At 32.8% G+C, this 19,305-nt stretch overlaps 3 protein-coding genes across 3 annotated transcripts; 2 read left to right on the plus strand and 1 right to left on the minus strand.

Annotated features, from left to right (window-relative positions):
• Nucleotides 1–229: 229 nt before the first annotated feature.
• AP-1mu (Adaptor Protein complex 1, mu subunit) lies at nt 230–1,933 on the minus strand. Its single transcript, XM_023156167.2, has 2 exons — nt 1,775–1,933; nt 230–1,719 (listed from the first exon to the last, which is right to left on the minus strand). The coding sequence occupies exon 2, from the start codon at nt 1,646–1,648 to the stop codon at nt 380–382; it is 1,269 nt and encodes a 422-aa protein (XP_023011935.1). The 5' UTR covers nt 1,649–1,719; nt 1,775–1,933; the 3' UTR covers nt 230–379.
• Nucleotides 1,934–3,649: 1,716 nt separating this feature from the next.
• Vps36 (Vacuolar protein sorting 36) lies at nt 3,650–6,507 on the plus strand. The gene is made up of 4 exons (XM_023156166.2): nt 3,650–3,932; nt 3,984–4,176; nt 5,334–6,046; nt 6,240–6,507. The coding sequence occupies exons 1-4, from the start codon at nt 3,837–3,839 to the stop codon at nt 6,411–6,413; spliced, it is 1,176 nt and encodes a 391-aa protein (XP_023011934.2). The 5' UTR covers nt 3,650–3,836; the 3' UTR covers nt 6,414–6,507.
• A 1,405-nt stretch (nt 6,508–7,912) lies between these two features.
• Nucleotides 7,913–13,280, plus strand: LOC111502158 (2-oxo-4-hydroxy-4-carboxy-5-ureidoimidazoline decarboxylase). Its single transcript, XM_023156164.2, has 3 exons — nt 7,913–8,105; nt 8,593–8,817; nt 12,747–13,280. Exons 2-3 carry the CDS (start codon nt 8,625–8,627, stop codon nt 13,076–13,078), a joined length of 525 nt encoding a protein of 174 aa, XP_023011932.2. The 5' UTR covers nt 7,913–8,105; nt 8,593–8,624; the 3' UTR covers nt 13,079–13,280.
• The last annotated feature ends 6,025 nt before the right edge of the window (nt 13,281–19,305 follow it).

Here is a 19,305-nt window from a genome sequence, read left to right on the forward strand (position 1 = left end):
CCAGAATCACTTTTGATCTCGAGTGTACCAGGTGTTTATAAAAGTGGGTCTGCATAGATAACAAAAGTAAGCAATTGTTCTAAATTAAATTTCATAATTTGTCATTGCAGGAGCTCTGAATGACTTATCATCCCTGAATATATTGTTTCCATTCATAGATATAAATACTGATAAAATTGAAAGAGTAAACTTGGTTTGAATATATTGCTTGTCAAAAAATGAAACACAATTTGGGTAAATAATATGCTGTACTGAAACAATTGTATATCATAATAATACTTGAATTTTCAACTCAATATTACAATAATGGATGGAATAAAAGTTATATAACTGTTAAAAATGCAATAAAAGATTCAAGAAAAATATTAAAATTTTAAGCTTAGTTGGTACGTAACTGATAATCCCCATTCTGTGTAATATATCTAACCCAAGGCAAAGCTTGATATCCACTTTTTTCAATGATTTTCAAATATCTCACTTGAATTCCTGAAGTTGTGAAGTATGGAATCTCAAATTTGACCTGTATTGGAGGTTTACCTTCTGTATCTTCGCACTCCACACTCGGCAACCCAAAATGAGCTCTCATTAAATATTCCTTACCACCAGGAAAAGATTTGATTGTCCAAGTTATTGCATTCTGCTCTGGGGCATATTTGACGCTCCCGATTGTTGTTTTAAACTTGGGCGAGTCTGCATCATTAGGTACAGGAATGACAATTTCCACATTGTTAGCAGTAGAACGCCTTTTGAATTGTGACTTAGCTTTAATCATATATTCAACTCTGCTATGAGCATGGCGTTCTATAACTGATTCGATCCATATGAGCGGTTTAACATGAGTGTTGAGGCGGTATGACATTAACTCAAATTCTCCGTCAGGTGGGATGAATGATATTGTTCGGTCAATTTCAAAACGGGATAACCTGACGCATTGGTGGAACTTCACATCTTCTAATTCAACAGATTTTGACTTACCACGACCTGTGCTTTCAAACAGCACCTTGTCGTTGAGACCTAAACGTAATTCTGGCATTCCAGATAAGTACACCCTCATCTTTATGGCTCCAACAATTTCGCTTCTTAGTACATTACCATTCGCGTTGGCTAGCAGATTCACGGACTCTATAACGTCAAGAAATACTTCATTTTTTCTATATTTTATTCCCTCGGACCGCCAAGACACTGCATTAGTAACAGCTACTGGAATACGTGGCTGAATTTCTAATTTATGGCCCTCCTGTGTAATATACTCCTGAAGGATTTTACTATCGGTAGTTTGTGGATATCCAAAGTCGAGAAGCTCGTCTAAAAGCTCGTAAATTACCACAAAGTTGTCTCTTATGCTTTCTTCTTCCAGTTCTTTGAAATATTCTGTCATCACTTGAACTATTTTATGCAAGAATACAAATACTAAAGCAATATTAGCATTTTTCTTGGTAGTACTTACAATGTAGAGGTTATTTGTTTTGATATACGAAAATGTACAATCAGTCGTTTGTAATATAGGAGTTAGCAGTCCTTCTTCCTCTTTTTCCATTAGAAGGGGCATGAATTTGTCTATAACCCCAAGATCAATGTCGCCTCGGTAATTACGGGAAATAAGAACTTTCCCTTTCACGTCGAGGATGTATATCGCAGAGCAAGACATGTTGATGGCGATAAAATAAGTGTAATCAATTTTTTTCCTTCAGAGTGGAATGTGAATTGTCAGTCACCTACCTGCAAAATTCAACCTTTCTTCAACAAAAAACTTAGATGGTTATATCAAACTTACATTGTGTGGGTAGACTGAATGAAAAGTCTATAATTTAATTTTGGATACCACGTCTCAGTTACTTTTATTTTTAATATTCTCGATTTTCTCTTTTTAGATTCTGACTTTACTAGATTCGACTCGAATTGCGATGACAGTTGATATCTGACATTTATCAACGTGTATAAAATCATAAAATCATTTTTTGTAGCGTCTGTAGACAGCAAACGCTTCTCATGTATAATGTTAATAATATAGATATCAGTACATTTTTCTGCGCTCTATTATATGAAACCACGCACCCTAAAAACTAAGCGCATCCGGATGATATGCAGTGAACATCGATTGTCTCGCAGTGGGGATCGAGCCAACGTTAACAAAGCGATTTTCTGAATGAGCAGAACGAACCACCCACGTTACATGGCTACCATCCGGCCACCCCGAATACTTCCCCAATAAATTTAGTGTCCATCGACAGATTTGAAGTGTCGATCCACATATTTGAAAAGTGTCGATCCACATATTAGAAAAGTGTTGATTGACAGAATTAGATTTTGTCTTTGAAAAAAATTCTTGTCCTCCAATCTACTGATTGAAAGATAAAATAAATAATCTCAATCCACTTGATGATATCGAAGCTCATGTATAATTAGTTAATAATAATAGACATCAGTACATTATTCTGCGCTCTATCATATGGAACCGCGCACCCTAAAGACTAAGCGCATCCAAAAGCAAATACCTTTAGTGTTTATGCATGTCTCTTTTATACTATAAAGTTCTTTTCAAGAGTCACACGCATATTAAAGACACTCAAAAATTAACTTGTGCCTTATATTTTGACATCATTTATACATTTAATTCTATAATGGATTAACTAGATTGATAATCTAGTTAGGAAAGAGCTACCAGGTAACATCGGTGAAAGTGCTTCCCAATATACCGTAGAAACAATCGTATGGTGGTGATTTATTGATGTGACAGAATTCAATCTAGCTTATTCCTACCTTACATTGTTTCTCCGTTCTTCTCGTCATTCTATATCTTTTTTCATTCCAATATACCTTTTCGAATGGGTAGGCATAGATTCACTACCTGTGACATATTTTGTCCTATTTTACCATAACTAGGTTGGAACAGATTTTTAAAAAATTATTTTTTGCATCTTGCATATGCATCATATTTGTCTCATAATTTAAACAAACACTTCTGTTAGACAGAATGATCGACTTGAAACTCTGAATTAAATGATTTTTTTACAATAAAATTGTCCCTCAATTCATACTCTTGTGTTGATATATGAAATACAAAGAATCTATTGTCACTTTCATTAATACTGAAGAAAACAACGAAGGAAATATGTATACTGGGTGTAACATAGGTACGTTAAAATATTCAAGTGACGTATTCCTGAGACAATTTTAAGAAAAGAGTCTATATGAACTTGTGTCCGAAAATGCTTCGTTTCGGAGATACGGGATGTTGAAATTGAATTTTTTTGTTCGCCTTTTGAAAATAACTCTTGGAAAAAATAAGTTATTTGCACGAAATTCGGTACCCGGGGTTTTTTTGACGTGAGAAATCATAATTTCGTATTAATTTTCATGTAACATCTAAAAGTACGCTGTCATTATTTATTTCAAATTGCCCTAACTTTTTTGACAGTAAACTTTTGGTACTTTTCACGAAAAAACCTAATTCCCACACCTTCTCCATGTAAAAAAGGTACACCTCCTCAACAATGCTGGAGGTGATCGTTTTCGAGATTTACGTCGTCTCCAAATTTGAATTCAGAACTTTTCATTGCTTCATATATAACATTCAAAATTTACAACTCCATGATTTGAGGACAGTTAATATTTGAAATTTTGAAAGAAATAGAGAACGATTGCACGGATTAGGACAGTCACTTACAGAACTAAAGAGAGAACGTAATTGACCACTGACTTTTAACTTGCTGAACACCGTACAGAGTACGTCGTCCGGGTGGTCGGAACCTGAACGGAACTGGTTTAACGGAACATATTCAAAATGCTTTGTTTACATTTTCATTTTTTAATTCAGTCCAATTGGGATATTTGATATGAATCGTATAAAATACACAAGTCCTCTTTTGATAGACGGTGAATCAACTATTGCAGTAGAAAATAATGTCAGATTATATGATGGCGATCAAAAGGTAACTTTTTTTTATAAATTACGCAAATTTCTATTTTTTTTTCTATTTTAGACATCATTTGAAGGTGGTGAACTGATTATTACAACTCATAGGCTTCTATGGGGTCGCCCAGGACAAATTGCCCGAGGACAGACATGTTTGTCATTGAATTTGAGTCTTGTCGTTTTTGTAGAGGAAGAATCACCTAGTTCATTCAGCTTCAGCAGATCCAGAAAAATAATATTGCATTTATCAGAAGTTAATGGTATTGTTTGAGTATATTAATGTTTAGCAAAACTAGTTTTGGGTTTCTGCTTCTCCATTAATATAAAGAAATGGGATATTTCCTAAAGAAAAGAATATGAAGACTCATTAGATCAATGAAACTTTAGTAGTACAATGATGCATATTTTTTCATTTGCAAGTCTGCATTGTTCATCAAATATCAAATTTACTTGATGGCAAAATTATATTTTACGGAAAAATGTTTCTTTTAATAAGATATTTGTAGATTGTATCAGCTAGATGGCAACATATATAATCATTTCAAGGAGTGAAATATATATTTTTTACTAATCTCTTTTTGGGAGTTGTATCTTCAACAATATGAAAAAATAATTGTAATGGGAAATTAAAAACGTTAATTGTTCAGTATTTAAAAAATAGTGTATCTAGTTATTACATAAAATAACTACTTCACATAAGTAATACAGTTTTTACTGACAAATGTATAGCATGGTATAATTTTCCTGACCAACTTGGTTAATGAAATGCATGTTAAGATGAATGTTGCAGTTTCGGTATATGATAAGATAAGCATGTCATTCTACACCAGAGGCTTGAATTCAATTTTTCAAATACAGAGTGAGTCAACAAGTTTCCCTTGGTTAGTGCTCTCAGGTGAAACTATTTTTTCAACTGTGTAATTTCAGAACTGTGAATGTTAGCGGGGTCTCTCAGTCAAAATAAAATCAAAACTCTGCTCTACTTTGCCAAGCTTCCGCTTCTAATGGGAAGCTTCTTCAGGGCAGTAAAAAAACCTTTACATTTTTAACTTTTTTTCCATCAATTTCCAATCTATACATACAATTCCATCCTATACATGTTTTTTTCCATAAATTTATATTTTCAATTCATTGTTTTTTACTAATTTTTACTGCCCTGAAGAAGCTTTCCACTAGAAGCAAAAGCTTGGCAAAGTAGAGCAGAGTTTTGATGACTGAGAGACCCCGTTAATCCATTTTACTATACATTTTCCACACGTATACTTATATAAAATTTTGAAAGAATTGTGACTGACATTTGTCAATTTCTTTTCCAGTTCTTGGAAGTTTCATATTCTTCAAGTATCAATGAAGAAATGGAAACCCAAAACGGATTTTTCCAAGGAAAACTTTATATTATTCTGTAAAACTATTTTAGATTCTTCTAACGGGCCCCAGCTAACAAGTATCTACAATTTTATTAAGCTGTCTTTCAGAGAAGGATATTCTAATAATGTACTGGGAATTTTGAATGACCTATTGCAAAAGAAGCTTTGGGAACCGGAACTGCCAGATGCTGTGCTTCAGAATAAACCCCAAATACCTACAATAAAGCCTAGACTTGGAATTGTCGGAATTGAAAGAAGTATACTAGAAAAACAGAAAGCTACAGATGAGAGTATCAGCAAAGCTTTTCAGGACTTAGATAAGCTAATGACGATGGCCAAGGACATGGTAAGACTGTCTAAAATGATTTCAACGAAAATCAAGGAGAAACAAGGTGATATAACTGAAGATGAAACCGTCCAATTCAAGTCTTATTTACTCAGTCTGGGAATTGACGATCCTGTTACTAGAGATTCATATAAATCCGACAATCAGTACTACCACAGTCTGGCAAAACAAATCTGCTCGTTTTTGCATAGACATATAGAGGAAATGGGCGGTATGATGGCTCTAACTGATGTGTTTTGTTGGGTGAATAGAGCAAGAAGTTTGGAACTCTTGTCTCCAGAAGACATTTTAAATGCTTGTAGAGTTATGGAATCTCTTGATTTACCACTGAAGCTATATAAATTTTCTTCGGGAGTTATGGTGCTTCAGTTGAGTAGTTTGGACAGTGAGAGTGTTGCTGAAGCAACTTCAATTCTGGTGGGTTTCTTTAAATTGATATGCATAATTGACTCAAATTTTTACTTGAAACCTGATTCATTTTCAAATAAAGTTAGTAACTGATGCTTTTCGAACTGAGTCTCTTTCTGTAGTGAATTGAAGATTGGACTTTTTTTATTTCTATTCAAATTGAAGATTGGATTTTTTTTATTCAAATTGACTTAATTTTCAGGTTGAAGACAGAGGATCACTCTCTGCAGAAGAACTCTCACAAACTCTTGGCATTTCTCTCACACTGGCCAAAGAAAGATTACTTACTGCTGAGAAATTTGGAAAATGTTGCAGGGATGATTCCATTGAAGGTTTAAGATTTTATCCTAACCTTTTCCTAACTAGAGAAGAATGAGAATGTTATAGAAATGTCAAATGTTTTTATATAATGATTTTATTGTGAAGATAATATTTTGAAATTTATTTTGAATATTATAATTTGAATTGTTTTCACTTTTTTTTCCTGTATCTGTTGTTTATAAATTTAAACCAATCCTTTGTGCGCTTAAATTCACAATAACCAACTAACGAGAGTCCAAAATTGTGATTTTCATTATCACTAGTGAAAAGTACCAAATAAATGAGTCTTTTGAATTTGTAAATTAACACATTTTTTAATAATTTCAAGGGGACAGTTTTGAAATAAATTGCTACTATATTTTGGCCAGAGACAAATATGAGAAACTCGTAAAAATAACATCCTGTTTGAAAATGTTCTTTAATACTGAGATTCTGTGCAACCTTTTTTCACAGTGGAAGTTGGTTCTAGTTTTGAATTGTCCGTCACACAAATTTAAATTATGTTTCTTATTTCACCACAGTTGTAGCATTCACGCTAACACTCATGCGTTTGTTATTTAATCATTCAGATAAGGTAATGTTTGCATGAAGTTGTCAGGGTTCCTTTGTAAATTTTGATGGTTGAACTTCCATTTCTGCAAGTCTACTAATTCCGTCAGCATAAAAATTTTGTGATCGGGATTCGATGAAGTCGACGAAGGCAGTTTTTGCCTGGTCGTGGTTGGCGAAGGTTCTACCAGTAAGAAACTTATCGAAGTGCTTGAAAAGATGGTAGTCGGTTGGTGAGAGGACTGGAATTCGATGCTCAATTCGTTTAATTTTCGGATGGTGATTTGTGAAACGGGTGTTGTGGAGAAAGATTCGGAACTCTTCTGTTCGTCGATTTTCTCACAATAGTCACACTAGCCGTTGACCACCATATCTACCATAGTAGAGTGGACTTACTAGTTGATTTTCACTATGACCATACAGTAAGTATGGTATTTTTTGCCTGGGTGCTCCAGGTGTAAAAACCTGTAGTTGTGTCTTATCATCATCATCATTTTTTGAGTTCGAAAATAAGAAATGTTCGAATTTTTTTCCTATGTAGTCATGGGGGAGTAATTACCCCCCCTCAGGCACGCGTCTGAGATGAACAGACCTCGATACGTGACAATTTCTGTCCATCGTTCAAATCTTAGGGCACTCCAATACGTCTTAAACCATCAAAAACCGCCTGGGAGCTGACGCCCAGTTCTTCCGCACCTCACTCCCTTTGATGGGTCAGTCTCCACAAGGGTCCTCAAATCCTCATCCTGGTCGACCACTTCGGAGCCCATCTTCGAGGCTAAAATCTCCGGAACGAAAATTCGCAAACCAACGTCGAACATTGCGTTAATTAACTCCATCATTGACAAAGCCTTGCATCCTTGAATACATAAATCACTTGATAATTAGAGAAATAGGAAATAGGTTATCTTATCTGTTCAATTTTGTTTATTATTCAGATAGGTTGATAGAAAGGGGAATGATATGAGAACAGAAATTTGAAAAAAAAATTCATGATAAAGAGACCTCAAGTATTAAAAAAAAAGAGTTTATTAATTCAATCCGTACATACAATATCATTGATTTAAAAAAACAAAACTAGGTTATCTTCATGCTTCTATAATCTCTTCATTTGAAAACTCACTCTGAACCATATGATATACAAAATAAACCTTGGGACCACGTCGATTGTCAACTGAGATATTTTCTAGAAAACTAGGTAAGTACCGTGAAAAAAATTCAAAATATGTATCACGGTTTTGCTTGAACTGGAACGGCTTAGAATTTGGTGAAATAATTGTATTTTTTCCACATTACTGTATTATTATTTATACGACAATTCAAGAGATTAGGTGCATTGATATCAATCCGTGATGATGCTAACTGGGTTGACGAAATTTGGGTAATGCTTTAGTTTTGTTTATGAGAAAAGTACACAGTGAAATATTTTTTCAATATTAGAAACTGCATAACACTATCAATGAATTAGGTTTCTCGTGGTTCTATTATTTCACGAACTTCCAAACATAACATTAATTTGATTCAATAATCTGTGTACAAACGAATATGAATTCGATAATTTAAGGAAACATCTCGATTTTATCAGTGTTATTCTTTTGAAACAAACAAGTAAGTGATATCTCCTCCTACTGAAAAAAGGTCAACGATAATATATAAGCAATAAATAAAATCTTATTCCTATATAGGTTATTTCAGTCTAGTTCCAGCTCGTGTTATAATGTTTGTGACACATCAATTGTCCATTGAAGAGGTTAACAATTTGCTTAGTGAGAGTTTTGTTAGAATTTTTGGAAACATTGTGGAACACTATCCAGCCGCTGCAATTAGTATTTTGAAATGCAGGCCTTTTAGTGATGCCAATTCTTTGGTACAAGCAATATATGACGTTTTGGATACTTTGAGGGTCAATGGTAGGTAAACATACATTTTCAAAAATATATTAGGCTGTTTCAAAAGTTTTGTCCGTGTTTATGAGTCTACTTCAAATTGTAATATCTCAGTAAATACTTATTGAATGTAGATAATCGAAATAAGCGCCATTTCAATCAGTGCACATTTGCCAACTTAACACAAGTCGATTATTTCCGTCAGTATGATAATTGTATGCTCGGGATTCGAAGAAATCGACGAAGGCTGTTTTTGCCTTGTCCTGATTGGCGAAGTTTCTACCGGTGAAAAGGTCATCGAAGTGCTGAAAAGATAGTAGTCAGTTGGCGAGGGGTCTGGAGAGTATGGTGGATGCGCCAGAACTTTGACACTCAATTCGTTTAATTTTTGGACGGTGATTTGTGAAACGTGCAGACGGGCGTTGTCGTGGAACATGATCGAACCTCTTCTGATGATCAGTGTCGTCGATTCCCTTACAATAGGACTCTGCTGTGATAGGTTGGCCCGGTTGCAGAAAGCTGTATAGCTGCTAATCACCATATAGAAGCCATAGTTTTTCTTTGTTGTATTTTCGTCTTTGGCTTTTTGACATTTCCAATATGTTTTAAATCATCAACAACCGCATGGGAGCTGACGCCCAGTTCTTCCGATATTCCACGCACCGTTTGTGATAGGTTAGTCTCCGCCAGGGCCCTCAAATCTCTGAACAGTATCAATGCATAGAGTACTTCTCTATCAACCAATATATATCAAGACACAGTAGAATAAATATTTATTGAGATATGGAGCTACAAAAACACATGATATTAAAACAGATGAAGCTTCTGAAACAACTCATAATAATAGATCACATAAACATTATGAAAACTTTTTTGACAATATCGAAATAAAAAATGACCCAAAGCAGATCAGTAAATTTATATTCAATCATTTTTTATTACTGATTCTATTTTAGTCATTTCCAAAATCATTCGGTTGAATGGAGTTGTATGTGATATGAATCCAAATTTTATTTTTTCACTTTTGGAAAGTAGAATATTTGGTGATGCAATATTTGAAAACAAAAATTAGACGAAAAATCTCCAACCAACTAATAATTTTCTTCATCACTATTTTTGGATTAAATGTCAATGGATATAGTCTGTATTTTACATACATCCGTTTTAATGTTTATTCCTAATATCTATATATGTATATATCGTGACAGGTACATATATTTTTTACATATTTTATTAGGCAGTATAACTTTTTAATGTGTATTGTGAGTGGCATGCAAACTAATAATTTTGGGACATATATAGGACATTCTTTTCTTTTATTCTGTAGTAACAATCGTAACAAATCTCATGACCGTTGTGACACTGTTATTGGTGCCAAAATTCGGGTCAAGCAAACCGAACATCCCAATTCAGAGGCGATAATTTCTTCTAGCAATTTTCCAGACGGATCTACGAAAAATCAATATAATATACAATAGGTACAATTCATTTACCAAATATACAAGTAGAAAAACTATTGCTAACAGTAAATGGTGGTAAATAAATACGAAGCGCACAAAAAAAGGTTTCCCTTGTGGATGGGCGAAAGTATTTTAAGTTCTTGAGTAGTTTATAGAACTATACTTTTTTTAGGTTTGTTCTGGTTCTACGAAATTCTGGTTCTAGGACGTCAGGATCATGCGCAGTTGATATAGAGCGTTCTGGTTTATTGAGGATAATTTCGGACTGATGAATCCTCTGTTCTGGTTTCGACTGCGAAATGATCCTAAACTGTTTTGAACCGTCCCGAATCGTTCTTGCTCTCCAGGCTGAACTGTTGAGAACTGTTCCCGTTGCTCATGCGCATTCGTGTGGAACTTTGTTTTGGCTATTTGCTAGGATGTTTTTTTATTTATTTGATTTGAATAATTGATGATTGAGGGTAGATAACATTTGAACAGACTATAGGGATACGCTACATATCAAAATGGACATGAATAATAGTATTTTCTTGTCTTCATCTCTTCATATATACGATAGGTGGCACAGTGGTCTCCTGGTCTCCTCAAAAGTGTTCTGGTTTAAACAAGTGTCCGAGACTATTTCGGACTGTTTTTTGGAGATTTTTTGCTTGTACACACCATGTCTTGCGCAGTTTCCAAACAGTTTCGGATGTTAGAACCAGAACAAACCTTTTTTTATAGAATATACATTCCATATATAAGATATTACAAGAAGATAGATAGACATAGATAACAAAAACCATAACATAGATATTACAAATAAGAAGTATATAAACATAAGTATGTTAATGTACAATACAAGTTTGAATATAAACAAGTAGGCGAGACATAGTGTATCTCACTTCAAGTTTTTCCTATTAATTGATCGGTGTATATTTTCTCTTGGATAGCTCTATGAAGCCAATTCCTTAGTTTATTTAGCAAGCCGATTGATCGGTAAAAAATTGTTCAAAAATATTTTAATGATTGAATAAAGCATAATGAAAAGGTAGAATTTTCAAGACAAATGGAATAACCCACCTTTTCCAACTTCTGCCCCTTGTTTGGTCAGATCCTATTCAATAGTTGCTTATTAGCACTCCATTAGTTCGTCAATAGATGTTATTTATTTATCTCAGGTTCGGCCAGTGGCGGATTCAAAGTGATCGTCAGAGGGATCCATGCTTAACAAAAAATTATGGAATTCTTTTGATGTTTCAACTTCTGCGATCTTCAAATGTTGATAGAAATTCTTGGTAAATTTAAAATTTCGAATGTACGTAGAAAAACATTGCTGTGATCACGATTTGTCATAGTGAAACACTTCAGATGCATATTTTGTGAAAGCTGTGAGACCACACATTATTTTCATAGACTCACTGCTAGAGAGGCTAATGAGTTATTTGAGGGAGGGTGAAGAACCCTCTTGTATTCGCCAGTTGGTTTGGCAATGAGTTTAATCCCATCCTGTCAAAAATAACGCCAAAAAAGTGCATACATTTGAGTTATTGTTAGCTTTGAATGGAAACAAAAGTGTATAAACTAAGAAAATAACTTAGTTTCGCACTAATATTGATAGCAAGCTGCATGTCCTTTGTAAATTTTTTGGGCTTTGTTTTAACAATACTGGGGATATTGGTGACGTGAAATGAATTTATTTTTGAGTTTGGATGTGCCGTGATACAAAATGTCTAAACAAAAAATTATTATGAATGAAACCTTAGTGTCCTAATTTTTGAAAAAAAAACGAAACTGAAGATAGACCTGATAATTGGAATTTTCTTATTTATTGTATATTTGGATTTTACAAATGAAAATATCCATATGTCCTCATATAAACTTCTTGGTGATCTAAAGAAAGTCCACACTTCAAAAGTTAATTGTCAATGAATGTTGTAAAAAAAATCAATCGACATATTTAAAGACAGATTTTTCATTATCACATCCACAAAATTGGATGTAGTTTGTCAATTGACAGTAAGTGATAAAAAAATCTATCAAAATCTGTTTTTTTTCCGTTAACCAGCTGTAAACTAATAGATTTTATTTGTAACATTAACCCTGTATGCATTATTGAAATATCACTTTCAAAGTTTACCATTTTTTACATTTGTTAAAACTCCATAAATTTATCAAATAATATAGTTATTATAAAAATAATTTCAATTATTTGTCCTCATCCAATAAATTGTACAGGCTCGGTAAAATTTCCAATTAATAGATGAATTGAAAAAAGTTGTCGATTAAAGATAATGATTTTTATTCTCTAACTTTGTATCTATATATTGCCGGCCTTAAAAAATAACATGAAACTACCTAGTAACTAGAAAAATCGACTTCAAAACGTTTAAAAAATGATCATCACAACATTTTTGGCAACTTCAAGTAATCTTCGCAGAACAATCTTGAGAACAAAAATAAAAATAAGCTTCGAATGATGTTTTATTGTTATGATGCATTTTTTTATTACAGAAAAAGAAAGTATCCTTCAGCAATATCCCGACATATTCGATAGTTTGTTTGCTTGTTACCGACCAGTGATATTAGAAAAAGAAGCTGAAGAAACATTCAGTGGAACGAGTCAACTCAGCGCCGAAGATAAGAGGAAACTAATGGAATTGAATACACGATACAAAGAAAAGTATGGATTTCCATTCATCATTGGAACTAAAAAAAACAATGTGTACAATGTTTTTTCAGAAATTATGTTGAGACTTCAGAATAGTAGAGAAGATGAAATTCACAGGGCAATAAGAGAGGTTAAGAATATTGTGTATTTGAGAGTGCATGACATTATTTGTTGAATTATAAAATTTTTCATTTCCTACGTTAGGTGACTGAACCCTCCTTGCACTGATGAGTATTTTATATTATAATTGTAACAATTTTTTATACTGTATTTAAATATTGTTATCATTTTTTAATTTTTGTATGACTGAAGATATGTAAGTATTGTTTGGAAGAAACCGCTAAGAATACATAATTCAATTAGATATGTTTTCTATACATACAATAGTTTCATTTGCCTTTCATGCGCGCTGGTCCATTATGGCCTAGAAAATATAGGGACACATCTCTCTGAATGGACCAATACATAAGAGATTTCAAAAGAGACTATAATAACGTTCACACTTAACAAACCTGAATGATGCAAAAAACCTGAATAATGCAAAAAGGTTTAAAAAAAAAACGAAAAAAAACTTTCAAAATTATTCATAATAATATCCGTAGTTTGAATAAAAATATTGATGATTTCAAAATAATGTTGGATGAAATAAATTCCAATTTCGATTGTTTGATATTATAAACTAAGACATGGAAATTAGTTGACCCTCGTATATATTGCATACCAGAGGGTATGAACTAATTTATAACGAAGGTGAATACAATCAAAATGATGGAGTAATAATGTTTATAAAAGAAGATTACGGACTTGATAGGAACTCCATGCTGATTCATTGATCTAAAGAACACATTTGATACTGGTCAGCCATAAGCTACTCTTGATGCTTGAAAACATAGGAATGAAAGTTATTTGAATAAATGGACCTAGAGAATGAAAATTGATGATGACTTACGTAACTCGAATGTCATTAAGTATGGAATACCGCAAGGCACAGTTCTGGGTCCAACTGTTCTCAGTTGTTAGGATATGCTCTGATGACACTGCTACCTTTTATCAGGCTCCAACATGGCAGGAATTGAAAAATACTGCAGAAGTAGATATCAAATGTATTAGAGATTGATTTGATAACAAACTATCAACAGTCAACTTCGAAAAACCCCACGTTCTTTCTTTCAGTTGTAACAAAGTTGACGTCCCTCCTTTTCACCAACTAGAAATAAATAAAGATGGAAAAATATTGAAATGAAAGTTTTTAATTGTAACAAAATACCTAATAGGAATATATCTAAAAACTAATTTCAATAAATGGGATCATATAAGATATGTGACCAGAAAACTCCAAATCATTCTATACAATTTCAAATATCTAAACACTCACTCGCTCATTAAAGAAATTAAAAGAATCCATTTCCTCCTCATAAAAAGTCATATCCGCTATGGTATTATAACTTGGGGACGTTGCCTGACTAAATAAAAACGACAAAGATACGAATTTTTTGATTAATTAATTTTATAAAATAATATGGTTTATCAGAAAAATAAATACATTCGGCTTAGAGGCCCTTTGCACCGCGAGGTCGTAGGCGGTGTAGACCTTACGCCGCCTCTGCTTGGGATGATGGGCTTAAAACCCATCTCAATCGATTAGAGGTAATACAGATGAGACGGTTCTTGAAATTAATCCTACAGAAAAACCTCTTATACAATTCTTATAGCCTCTTTTAATAAAAAAAAATCATGAATATCAGACAAATTATTCCACCTTTTTATGAATATGAGGTACCACTTCCAAAAACATAAAGCTGATTCCCACGTATAGGCTGTTAAAAAATAAGGTGAATATTCAAATTTCGAGGGCTACGTAAATTAGATTACCGATTTTTTATTTTTCATGTTGGTAGACCCGTCTCGAACATATGTTCACAGTTGCAGCTATTTAGCATTTTTAGTTTGTTGGTGAGAGGCAACGTTTTGCGCGTTCGACGATTGTATGCTAGCAAGCATAACATTTTGTGTAAAAAATGGAATTGAGTGCTCAAAAACATTTGAAATGATGAGTGGCATTTGGTGATTGTACTCTTGAGTCAGAAAAATGCGTGGTAGTTCGTTCCAAAATTGCTGAATTTTTACCAAAAAACCATATCGCATGAGCATCGCTCAGGAATTGTTGAATGACGTCAATGGCGATCCAGATTTGCATTAAAAGGTCATAACTGGTGACGAATCATGAGTATATGGTTATGACATCGAAATCAAAGTCCAAAGTTGTGCCGCTTCCGAGAATACGAAGAAAACGTCCGGTATTGTGGAAAAACGATTCATTGCTTTTGCAACACGATAATGCACCTGCTCACTCGTCATTGTTTGTTGTTATTTTTTTGGCCAAAAGCAACAACGCAATCATGTTTCAGCCGCCGTATTCACCAGATTTTGTCCCGGCGACTTTTCCTGTACTCTAGATAGAAGAGACCTATGAAAGGAAGACGTTTTGCGACGATTGAAAATTCACCTTATTTTTTGAACAGACAGCGTATGTTTCAATTTCATCAAGAATGTTTAAAGTATGAACTGAACGGAAAAAAGTTATTTTCGTGTAATTCAATGTTCGTAATCGAACGGCATAAAGCCGTTTCTGTTGAGTATTACAGGTTTTCTTTCAACATCAAGGCTGTTACAACTGAATTTTTTTCAGTATTGTATTTTCATTTCAGGAAATGCTAAAAAATTCACGAAATTTCATTACTATTAGGAAAATATGGGTAATATAGTCTTTATTTATAGGCAGATAGTTGCCGTTTTACCAAAATTAATTCTGCCAAAGGTAGTTATTTTGGAAGAGATAGGTACATAATTTAATCTCATTTGATCAGTCATTCAGATTTGACTGCTATTAAATTATCTTCTCCAATTCTGACTCTCAATATTCTTGACAATTTCATTAAAGTATTGTAATTTTTCAGTTACTACTAATACCTACTTTCATAGTTACGACTATATATATTGCTCCTCAATAAACATATACCTATATGGAAAACTTCACTACATTCAAAATTTTAACATATCCATTCAAATATGGTTGTTTTTGTTTAGTATTTACAATTATCTAGTTATCAGTCTCGTGTCATTCAACAAGTTACCAATAATTATCTCAAATTGAAAACATTTTGGGTGAATAATGATCATTATTTTATTTACACACGTTACTAACGAGTAAATATCAATAGTAGGAACCTTATCACTTAAAGGTGCAAGTTCTCGAATATCATGTGCATGGAGAATGGTTATCATGCCAGGCTCAGTTAAAAACTTTTGAATCCATGATAAAACTGAATCCTCTGGCATAGAATAAATACAAAACAAGATGAAGAAAACTTATTAGGTAGAAATCTTACCTTTGACTCAGTAAAAGTGACAAATGGTCCAGTTTGTAATACTTTAATTATATTTTCCATACTGTTCAGGCAAATTTCATGTAAAAATGTTTTTGATGATATAACTAATGATATCTAGAATATTTTAGTTATAAATCCCTCGAACCTATATAGAAACAATATTATTAAAGTTACAATCTTAAAATAAACGTATTGAAGGATATAATAAAACTGAATTATGTCATTAAAGAAATGAAATATGATTCGAATAAAGGTTGAAGTATCAAACCAGAGAGATATTTTTTAAGATTCTGTTGTCAGGGAGTATTTACTTTGGCTGATTTCCTAATTTTAAGTCGATTGCCGATGTATCACAAAGATAAATAGCATCTTTTCTTCAATGTATCGTGTGAACCTCAAGGTTCAGTATTGGACCCTATCCTTTTTTTTAATCTGAATGATACCATTCCTCTTTGGGATAGCAAAAATGCTTGTAATATGCAAGAGACAAGAATGTGGTTCTAATTATCTATGCTAAAACATTAAAAAAAACGAACTTATAACGTTCAAATTTGACTATTATGATTCGAAACTATGTGGCAGTAGTTTTCAAAACAAAGAATATTTTAAAAATTTAGATTTATTCATAGAGGACAGTATAAAATTTGATCGGCATACAATAGGTATATTGTCATCAAGATGTTATGCACTAGAGTTTTTTCTAATTAACTGTATTTAACCCAATAAAAGTGGTCTACCATTATTTGATTGAGATTAACTTCAGATTCTGTACTGCATTTTGGAGATTCAGCAGCCAACAGCTTTTTCAGTTGGTGTTTATTTTGACAAAGCCAGCTGTTGATTATTTATGCAGAGTTGGACCATGAGAATCTCCAAATTTTATAAAAGTAAAAATTTTGACTGTTGCAAGAATTTCAATTTTGGAATCAGTCTGATCAATGCTGCTCTGCATATGAACATAATGACTGTTGACCTATGTTTTACTATACATCAGCCCATTCTTATTAATAAAAGCTATTGTCTTTTAGATATGATTAATAGACATTCTTTATGTGAAGGGTGAAGTATAAATTCCTGGGCAAGTTGATTTATTGACAATATCAAAACGTAGAATAACCTTGAAAGACTAGAAGTGTACATTATAATTTCATCAAAATTCACAATAAGCTGTCAGAATATTATGTCAATTCTACAGCTAGGCAATAGATATACTATATGCTATGAGAAGTGGAGTAAAATAATAATTCAAATCTAATATTTATTTATTCATATCACATTTTGATTTCTACTAATTTATATAACATGCTACTAAAATAAAATTTTAAATTTCATGGATTTATTTCCAAATGTATTGAAGAAAGGGAAAACGAAATTATCACAAGATATTTTATTATTCATTAGATGTTTATGTACACCCAGAAATATAAGGGTGTTTTACTTATGATATTTTATAAATAATTAAACGTTCCCATGAAACATGTTTCAAGTTCCTCAGTTTCGGAGGTACTGGTTGTCGAAAGTAATAGTGAAAATATACTTTTTAGACACGAAATTGATTCACTAGACAGTTGGCAAAACCGCAACACATGTTTTGCTAAAAAATAGCTTCCTCAAATGTTTTCATACAGACACTGCTTATACATACTTCTACTTAAATTTGTGCTTTATATAATAATTTGATTTTAGGTCAAAACTAATTGAACATTTTTAAATATAAAAGAAAATTTTACTTACTCATTGAATAGACATTTACAATTTGTACTTTGATCAATTTGGTACAATTGCATTATTTGGTCATTCAGTAAATTCTTAAATCTAGCAATGTCTGAGCATTCCAGAAGATCGAGTTTCAAACCTTTCTCTCTCAAATGTAATACTTTATAGTCATGGTTGAACTCACGCCCCTCTGCCAGAAGATGGTTTGCAAATGTGGAATTTGTCTTCACTCTCAAGATGCTACGTTCTTTAATACTTTCGGAAAAGATTCTCGCCGTTTGGCCAACAAAGTTTTGTCTTCATTGTTTTCAATAAATTTAATTAAAATACTACTTGTCTTGTAAGCCAGCTCCGAGTCTGTCTTTTTTGGAAAGAATGGCGTAGATAATATCTACCTTTTAACCGTTGTTGACAGCGACTTGTTTAACTTTTTGACAGTGAATATTCAATAAGCAGTGAAGCGTACTATTGACAGTTGTTAATTTATGTTGATAGGGATGTGTCGAGGAATAATGTATGCCGATATCCAAATAAGATGGTTCGGGTTGTCACATAATCCAATTTGTTATTATATAAAACACAAATTAAGTAGAATTTAGTCAATATGAAAACGAGTTGCGGTTTTCTAAACTGTTCACCGAAAATCTCACAATTAAGTTTTTTTTTTGCTTCTGTTTGAAGTTTCTTACCAAATATTGAACTGATTTTTAATAATGAAATTTTCTAACAATTTCACTTCAGCACTTTTGCTACTGACTTCTTCGATCAAGATGTGAAAATTTAATTTTTTTAATAACGGCCAAGATATCTACAAAAATGTACATTTTTCACTTCAACTTTCACATCTCTCATCTATGAAACTAATGAGTTTTGAAGATATTTGTTTTTATCAGATGGAGTAGTAGAAAGCCAAAAACTTTCTTTCCCAAAAAATCAATCACTCCTAAAAATATAACCCCTTCAATTCAAATAAGATTCCTCTTGGCTGGGATTAAATCAAATAGGTGAATGAATGTCATTACGATGTCATCGATGACATAAGCAGATCAAGCTTATTCCGTGACATTCAAAATCGTAATTCATGAATGAAGTGTGTGTATTTTCTATAATGTTATCCAATTTGGTACTGAAGAGCCTTAGGGCAAGTGTCTTAAGGCGAAACATCGGTGTATACCAGTGAGGGTGACAGTGTTCCATGTGAGTACAATTTATTACCATTCATTCAAAGTAGAACTAATGTGAATGATATCTGATTCTTATTCCACAACAAATGTTTGAAATACAAACCGAGTAGAGA

Source organism: Leptinotarsa decemlineata, unplaced genomic scaffold (genome assembly GCF_025532065.1).
Source record: "Leptinotarsa decemlineata unplaced genomic scaffold, Ldec_3_MD MMD2_tig00026336_RagTag_RagTag, whole genome shotgun sequence".
Taxonomy (NCBI): domain Eukaryota; kingdom Metazoa; phylum Arthropoda; class Insecta; order Coleoptera; family Chrysomelidae; genus Leptinotarsa; species Leptinotarsa decemlineata.

Excerpts from the sequence above, each read along its gene's own strand:
- AP-1mu (XM_023156167.2), bottom strand. The coding sequence starts at position 1,648 with ATGTCTTGCTCTGCGATATACATCCTCGACGTGAAAGGGAAAGTTCTT.
- Vps36 (XM_023156166.2), top strand. The coding sequence starts at position 3,837 with ATGAATCGTATAAAATACACAAGTCCTCTTTTGATAGACGGTGAATCA. Across the intron at positions 4,177-5,333 it reads GCATTTATCAGAAGTTAATG|ATTCTTCTAACGGGCCCCAG; the intron begins GTATTGTTTGAG and ends AAACTATTTTAG. Across the intron at positions 6,047-6,239 it reads CTGAAGCAACTTCAATTCTG|GTTGAAGACAGAGGATCACT; the intron begins GTGGGTTTCTTT and ends CTTAATTTTCAG.
- LOC111502158 (XM_023156164.2), top strand. The coding sequence starts at position 8,625 with ATGTTTGTGACACATCAATTGTCCATTGAAGAGGTTAACAATTTGCTT. Across the intron at positions 8,818-12,746 it reads GGATACTTTGAGGGTCAATG|AAAAAGAAAGTATCCTTCAG; the intron begins GTAGGTAAACAT and ends TTTTTATTACAG.